Source organism: Trypanosoma cruzi, genomic scaffold, assembly GCF_000209065.1.
Source record: "Trypanosoma cruzi strain CL Brener 1047053516405 genomic scaffold, whole genome shotgun sequence".
Classification (NCBI taxonomy): domain Eukaryota; phylum Euglenozoa; class Kinetoplastea; order Trypanosomatida; family Trypanosomatidae; genus Trypanosoma; species Trypanosoma cruzi.
Window position 1 is genome coordinate 91,361 of NW_001849532.1, and position 8,159 is coordinate 99,519.

Below are 8,159 nucleotides of genomic sequence, written 5' to 3' on the forward strand. Positions count from 1 at the left end.
GACCCAGCGGTCGGCAGACAGGTGAATACGCCCAATTTGGGTTGCGAGCTATATCGGCAGTCTGGGGGCTTGCGTTCTTTTGGGAGTGCAGATGAAGCTTCGGAGGATATGTGGCAAGGAAGGGGCTCACAGATGCACGGGCCGTCTGCTATTTCTCATGGGGCAATGGGCAACATCAGCGGCAGTGCAGGTGAGTGCCGGTTTGGGCCGTTGTTTGGGGATAATCTGAACGGTAATTTGTTTGAAGAAGGTTTTTTTCTCTTTTCTTCCCACCAGGTGCAAATACCACCCTTTAGAAAGCCCGTCGATATCACGCCGCTTCTTGAAAGGGCTGATCGTGATCTGGCAAGTAAAACAACGCTTCTCGTACCTGTATTGTCTTCTCACGTTCCTGGGGTCGAAGAAGAAGGGGTCAAAAGTTCACGAGACTCTCTTACATTGGAATCAATCTCCTGGCTAAACTCACTTGTTGATCCAAATGCCAGCCGACAAAAGTTTTGAAATTGAGATCCAAGGATGTTTGGGGCACAAGAAATTATTTGGTTGTCAAAGGAAAAATGAAAACCTCAAATTGTGTGGGAATAAGCGAAACAATTGCAGTTAAAATACTACGCAAATTGTTGATGCTCCACCTTGCTTCAAATATCAGAAAAAAAAAAAAAAAAAAAAAAAAAAAAAGGAAATACAGCAAATAAGAATATATATATGGGTATTTTTTTAGTTGTTCTTCAGTGTTTTTTTCTTTTTTTGCATCTGAGTGTGTGACGCATCCTCAAGACGCACTTTTTGAGGACTCTGTATTTCCGTCCCACGAATATCCATAAGTACCGATTCTGAAACTCCACTCCTTTTCTCTACAAAGCCGGAGTGTTTGCTTTGTGAATGTGGCATTTGATGTTTTTTTTTTTTTTTTTTTGTGTGTGCCTCTTTTTACTTTGTATACCACACGTATATTTTTGGAAAGTTTTTTGGTGGTTTTATATTTTTTCCATTTTTTTTTTAGGCTCATCTTTTTCTTCCTTTTCCTTTGTATCCCTCATTTTTCTTCTTTTAAATATTGCTGTCGCAAATTCATTTGGATTTCTCTTCATTTACGCCGTTTTTTCTTTTACCAGCGCGTCTAGCTATACAATGCCACCAGGGTGCCGAGGAGGTGGTCGAGCAGCGACATGAGTTTCCTGCTATGAGGCAACTGCCATTGGGAGAACCTTTCGGTGCAAAGGTCCTTCTTAATGCCCAGCCGTTGGCGCACAGCCAGAGCGTCTGTACATTCTGGAAGCAGATGGTGCAATGTTTTCTGCGGGCTAATTGTTGCGCTTGTGGAGGCTGGCTGATCCTGCGGTAGCAGTGATCGCCTCCTGGCACTGCTGCTGCGGTGTCGAGTAGCGTCTGGGTTTTGTGCGCAGCGATTTCTGTGCTGTGCGGTGCTTTTTTTGTGTGGGGAAGACCGTGTCGCAGCAATCGCGGTGGAGGTCGGGAAGCGGTGGAGGGCGTTCCGGATGAAGGCACCGACAGTGACCGATGTGGTTCGTGTGTCCCACCAGTGTGGCGTCACAGTGCGGGCATTTCTTCTTCCGACGCTGTGTGGAGGGCCGTCTCTCCACAGGCGGTGCATCGGCCTCCCTTGTCGTCGGGGGAACAGCTTCCGTCCCGCTGCAGTGGGATCGTCGTTGGGCGCATATAAGCAGAGTGTTCCGGTGAGATGTTGCGGAAACGGCGTTGGCTCGTGCAGTCTCTCACAGTCCAGTACAGGCGACCCCAGAGCTCGGATTCCCCGCACCCTGCTCATGCAATGTTTATCTGTTCCTGTTGGTCGAGGGCTTCCTGAGTAATCAGGTGCTTGCCGCCTGGATCTGATGGCCTGGCGCCGCCAAGCAGGTAGTGGTGGGTGTCCTGATGCATGTTACTGCGCCACTTGTTGGTGAGCTGGGTGTGAATGCATGGCAGCAGGTCCGTGTGCCATATTGGTGCTATTCCATGTTCCGTGTATTGCCCGGTTGCCGTGGTCTTCGTCTAGTGATCTGCAGGCTCGTTAACATGTACTCCGCAATGTTCGTAGCAAAACTGCAGGTGCACGGATCAGCCGGCACGCGTCAGTGACAAGAGACGCTGCCAGAGACGATCCTCCGTCCAGTCGGTATGACTGCGCGGGCCCTTGGTGACGGCGGCTAGAAGAGACTGACTGTCTGTCACCACAAGCAGGGTTCTTGCCTGTGTTGGATACGATGGACACTCAGCCTTTCCATGGCCGGGAGCAGTGCACGGGACTCCGTCGTGCGGCTGCATGGGCGTGTGCCGCATTTGGTACTGACCTTCTCCATTACCCTCGAAAGTTCCAGGGATGAGAGCAGTATGCCAATCCCTGCTGACGTGGGAATGTCGACACCGCTATTTTTTGCAAGTATCCACGATCGGTGGCCGTGCGGCGCTAGAGCCTCTTCGCTGACTCTGCGCTTTTCCCTTATCAGCTCTTTTTCGTCGGTGATCGAGTGGTCCACCGGAAGCTCCACACCGATGGTGACCCGGTGAGCAGAGGCCGCGGACCAGGGAGGAATGGAGCCACGAAGGAGCTGCTATTCGCGTGGTGAGTCTTCGGTGGCGCCGTAGTCCTGTGTGTGCATCCACGAAGGCGCAACGTTTGTCGAGAGATAGCGGTGAGGTGCGGAAACAGGCGCGAGGCAGAGGCACAGGTTGGGTGTTTCCGCATCCGCTCCATCTGAAACGCGTGCGCAGGCAAAGGACATGGAGCGACGGTGTATTGGCCTGCAGCAGGGCGGATTTTGTGTCAGTTGTGCTCGGAGATCCCCTCACAGTGCGTGCCAGTGTTGCGTGCGTCTTTTGCATCTCATTCCTCGCGGGATCCGTCGCTACTGCCCATATGAGTTCACTGCCATAAGGTGAGCTGGAGGCACCGTATCCGATGGCGAACGTGCGTGGGTCATGCTGCGACGGCCCCGCCTCTTTGTGCACAATGCAGCGCAGCTGGGATATCCGCTGCAAGGCGGCGGTGCAGTGCTTGGAGGCCGCCGCATTTAGTGACAGTCACGGGTGTAGATCTACGCCAAGAAGCTTCGTAGTTCGCGATGCCCCCATGGTCATGACTGGAATCTCGCAGCCAGTCTCACTGCCAGGGGCCACTTTCCTTCGCGGTCATAGACTGACTCTGTGTGCATGGAGAGTATGGACCAAGCGGCTTCGCACTTCGACGGGTTGGTGGCCATGCCATTTTCCTGACTCCACGCATGCAGTTGTTTGAGAACCATGCCGGCTGCAGGAATGGCGAATTGCCGGGACTGTCCCATTAACGATAATAGAGAGGTCGTCCGAGCACATGTCTGCTGCGACGTCTGAGAAGCTGTTCAGCAGCGTGAGGAGCGGGTGTGCGTGGAGGGAGAAGATATACGGTCCCAATACGGACCCCTGAGGAACTCGTCGCAGCTTGGGACGTCGATCACTGAGTTTATTGGCCACTCGTGTCTTGCGTAACAGCCACACAGGAAGTTTCTAAGCCACCTTCTACAATTCACCCCCGGAATATTGGCCAGCAAGCGACTGAGGACTCGATGATCCATGGAGTCAAAGGCCTTGCTGGAGTCTACCAGCACCAACAGGGTCCGATGGGGTCTGCAGTGGAGTTGAGTGCCAACACCGCTCTTCTTGGGAAGGTTCACTTGGAAGTAGTCGTTTCTGTTATGCTCAACTTCATGTACCATGTGTGCCGGCTGCATCGCCGTGGTACGCATGCTACGATATGCGTACTGGTGGGGATGAGGCGTCCATACCTAAAGCAGTCTCCTCAATACTATTTTCTCAGCGACCTTGCTCACGATGGACGTAAGGCTGATGGGTTGACATGAAGCCATTAGTGCCGGCAGCTTGCTGGGTTGCAGGAGTGAGACGATGGTGGCTTGTCTCCGCCCGATCGGAATCGTGCCGGTCGTCCAGCTGTGGTCAATGCAGCGGAGAGGGAATCGGAGACGCTTCGTCGAAGGATGTCGTGGTGCCTCGCTGTATAATTCGTGCGATCTGGGGCCTTGCCGTACGGCGCACTACGCAGCGCAGAAAGCAGTTCCGTTTGACTGAAAGGGGCATCAAGAGGGGTGGGGGAGAGAGCCTGTCGCAGATGAGGCGGCCGACTCGTTGTTGTTCAGCGGCCCAAGATGGGAGAGAGAGAAAAAATGTTCAGGGACTTGTTCTGTCCGCGTTGATATTTGGAAAACCCAACCGCTCTGCGAGGGGGTGATATGGGAGGAATCCATGATTGAGAGCATCCGCTGCTCTTCGTGCTGTCCTGGAATTATTGTGGCCATCGCCCATTACGCTGGTGTGGGGGATGGTGGAGATGGTTCCCTTTTTCGTCCCGCAATGTATTTTCAGGAGAGCGGTTTGCCTGTATTCAGCGTGCTGATGCGCCGTGGATGCGTGTTGCGCAAGCGCTCTCGGAGTAGGAGGAAAATTTGACTCCTTGTCCGTTGGATCTCCGCTTCACGGTCGGCGTTGGCAGCCGCAGGCAGCGGGCCTTGCAGTCGGCAGCAATCCGCTCCGCTTCCGCAAGGGTGCCATCCCAGAGCTTGGGACCGTCCTTGTGCATGCCGCCCAGTCAATGCTGTTGAAGTGAAACTGCAGGCACTCGCGTAAAAGCGTTTACGTTGGTTGACTGCTTCTTATATTCGTATGCTGGAATTTGTTTGTCGAGATTGTTGGCGAAGGACTCCCACTTGCACTTCCCCAGCTGTATAAAACTCGGCGTACCGAAGGGGGCGCCGAGGGTATGCTGTCGACGCATGCCTGGTGCAACGTGAAGGTGAGCATGTGGTGGTCTCTGAGTGGCGACACATTGGCTCTCCAATCCGACACGGCAAGGTGCCTTGACCCTGTTTGATCGGTGCAGGATTCCTCTCGTCTGCCACGGACATGCGTGGTCTCGCCAGGGGTGTCAACCAAGGTGAATCCCGCATCCGCGCACCCTTGTAAAAATTCTACGGCAACGTCGCTTGGAGGCGTCTCCAGGAAGGACTCCCACTGTGGGCGATGCGCGTTGGAATCTTCGCAAAAAAGGAGCGGTGCCGAGGCCGGAAGGCAGTTAGTAACCGCCTAAAGGATTGCGATATTTGCGGTGGCGCTGGCATGTAGGCACCCGCTACGCTGAGGCCACGGTTCTGCTCCAGGGCGAATTGGACCACCACCATTTCGAGGCCGGAATCGTGTTGAGTGATGGTGAGGGGTGTATGCCTGGAGCGGAGAGTTTTCCGCACCAGCACCGCCTTTCTTGCCGATACGCGCTTGTGCATGGAGCACGTAATCCCCAGTGTGCATGCTGGCGATTTGCTTCGACGGCTTCCGGATCTCCTGGATGGCTATCAACGTCTGCTCATTGTGCCCTTAAAGTTGCAATTTTGCTCGGCGTGAGAGAAGAGCCGTCCATCTTGAGTGCTGCTATGGGGCCTGGGTGCTGCTCAATGCCTCCGCCTAGCACTAGCTTTTGCCGTTTCGTGTCGCGTACGGCATGCAAACAGTATGTGTAGCGCTGGTGAGCGCCGATGGAATTCGGCAGTGGGGAATAAACACCGATCCGCGGGAGCCGCGTGTGTGACTCCATCTTCTGACCATCCGACCTTTTTCTTTTTTATTTTTCTGTGGATTTCTTTTCCGTTAGTACTGAGGGCGATGCCTGCCGAAAACTGTGTGCGGATTTAATGTGATTTTTTTTTTCTAAATATAAATATATATATATATATATATATATATATATATATATATATATATATATATATATATATATACTATTTCCTTTTTCTCCGTAGCATGCTGGTATATCTTTAGCTGAACACCCCCCACTTTCCGTGGTATCAGACTCAAAAGTTATTGTAAATAATGTCGACGATCTTTCGTTCGGACGTCAAGCCGTGGTCGCCGAGGAATAATCCGAACGCTGTGTCGCTGCAAAAAGTACCTTCTGTTTTTGTGCCGCAACGACTCATTGCTGCGTCACCAGAGCAGAATAGCACCGTGCAGCTAAGTCCCACGGCCGCCAAGCTGTTTGTGGGCCAACTACCTTTTGAGACGGATGAGTTACGTCTATACAAGCTGTTTAGTGCGTATGGTAACGTTGAACACATTCATATCCTCCGCGATCTTAAGAACCGAAGTAAAGGTGCCGCCTTTGTTACATATTCTAATGTGGAAGAGGCGGATACAGCCATCTTCACGCTTCACAACCGGTACAAGATGCTGGCAAACCGTATGATTCAGGTAAGTTACGCAAAGAACAGTCCAAACATTTCTCCCTTTGGTTCATACACGGCTCTCGCGGTACATCAAATGAATCCTACAAATCCTTTGCCAGGTGTTGCGAACAGGCCCCCCGAAATTCGACCGTTTCAGTGGTGAAATTATGGGTACTTTAACTGGAGTTCTTTGGTAGGGATGAGGATAAGGTGCATATCTATTTATATATTCATATATATATATATATATATATATATATATATATATATATATATGAATGTTTCTGGAGATGGATTTATTAATTTTATTTATTTATTTATTTATTTATTATTCGATTTATTATTTTTCCTTGTTCATATATAAATATTCAGAGAAATTATTTCCAATTTTTGATGCATCTTCTTTGAGGAGCTGGACATGAAGAAGAAACAGCAACAAAGTTGCAAACTAGCGTGGAGGGGGGAAAGGGATGTGGATATTGGTTGAGAGCGAGAGTGAGTGCATGTAATGTGTGCATACGGTACGGAAGGAGAAGAAGCGTAATTCCGGCTAGTGGTTCTGTTGAATATATGTACTTCTGCCTCGTATGATGTTGTTGTTTTTTTTTTTTCTTTTTTTTTAGATCGCTCACCTCACCGAGTGTGTGTTTGTGTGTGTGTGTGTGCGACGAACAAAGCGGAAGGGGTGTGGTGGGAGTTAAGAAGTGGACTCGGTGCAACAGTGACAGGGAGAAAAGAGAAAGGGAAGCTGAGACGATGCGTTGGGGTTCTCGCAGAGCGGGATTTGCTCTTGTGGGCGGTGGCGCATTGGGTGGGGCTGTGTTGTGGTACGCCATCTGTAGGAAAACAGCAGGAAACACGTCCCCACAACAATTGTCTGCAGAGGAGTTCAATGCCCTGCAGAATAAAGCACTTCTCACAGAGGCACTTGGCACATCACATTTGCCATGGAATCAGAGCCTCCGGTGGAAAAGAGGCAGCAATCGTCATGATGGCAGAGACTTCAGTCTGACATTGTATCGCCTATTGGGATGCCCGCATTGTGCAAAGGTGGAATGGGTACTTCGCTATTATTCGGTACCTTTTGCATTGGTAGATGTTGACACCCTCTCCGGTGCAGGGATTCCTGATCCCCGTTATAGACTGGTGCCGCAAATACGTTTAGAGCCGATGGATGATAATTCGACTAATAAAATGCCTGATTCAACAGGGGCCTACGTGGTGGATTCTCAACGAATTATCTCCGCCATTTCCATACCATTGGGATTTGCGGAGCAACTTCAAGATCCACGTGTACTAGAGACACGACGATGGATTGCAGATCGCTTTCAAGCAGTAAGTTTTGTTGCAACCAACTTTACATGGAGTAACGCCTTTGCGTCTTATCCGTATGTGACACCACCACGGTATCATAACATTGTTTTTCGTGTAGTAGGGGCATCCGCTCTGTGCATTTTATCACGGTATAAAATTTTGCCTCGTCTTGCAGCAAAAGGGACGGATTCAACTGTTGGAATCTCCGTAAAGGATCCGGCCGCATGGCTAGAAGGGGAGTTGGCTACGTTTACGGCACGGCTTCAAAGTCAACATTCCAGTCAACGCTTTCATGGTGGTAAGGAACCCGATATAGCCGACTTGGAAATGTATGCCGTGACACGTGTTGTTGAAGCCCATCCAAATTTACGGCATGTTCTTCATCAAGGGGCATTTGGGGAATGGAATACCGCGATGGATGCCGAGGTACAAAAACGGAAACAATTAAAAGCATGATTTGGGTGTGATTGCATGCGTTTCATTTTTTTTTTCGGTCTTTCCCCTCCGTACATATGTGCTGGGGGGGGGGGCAGAAATTATGGGATTCACGTAAGATGAATTAGAGCGATAGTCGTTTTTTTTTTTTTTTTTTTTTTTTTTTTTTTTTTAAAAAAAAAA

General features: G+C 50.3%; 2 protein-coding genes across 2 annotated transcripts, besides 11 other annotated features; both read left to right on the forward strand.

Moving 5' to 3' along the window:
• Positions 1–4,826: a sequence feature (areas not merged during assembly with more than two copies in the genome that could not be assigned to a particular haplotype).
• Positions 650–683: a microsatellite.
• Positions 976–1,052: a sequence feature (A-rich).
• Positions 4,827–5,747: a sequence feature (haploid, Esmeraldo-like haplotype).
• Positions 5,717–5,783: a microsatellite.
• Positions 5,748–6,001: a sequence feature (haploid, non-Esmeraldo-like haplotype).
• Positions 5,875–6,390, forward strand: Tc00.1047053504165.20 (hypothetical protein, conserved; the record flags this gene model as incomplete). The annotated part of the gene is made up of 1 exon (XM_800367.1): positions 5,875–6,390. One exon carries the CDS (start codon positions 5,875–5,877, stop codon positions 6,388–6,390), a length of 516 nt encoding a protein of 171 aa, XP_805460.1.
• Positions 6,002–8,159: a sequence feature (heterozygous, Esmeraldo-like haplotype).
• Positions 6,442–6,503: a microsatellite.
• Positions 6,522–6,557: a microsatellite.
• Positions 6,868–6,892: a microsatellite.
• On the forward strand, positions 6,984–7,997 carry Tc00.1047053504165.10 (hypothetical protein, conserved; the record flags this gene model as incomplete). The annotated part of the gene is made up of 1 exon (XM_800366.1): positions 6,984–7,997. The coding sequence occupies one exon, from the start codon at positions 6,984–6,986 to the stop codon at positions 7,995–7,997; it is 1,014 nt and encodes a 337-aa protein (XP_805459.1).
• Positions 8,116–8,149: a microsatellite.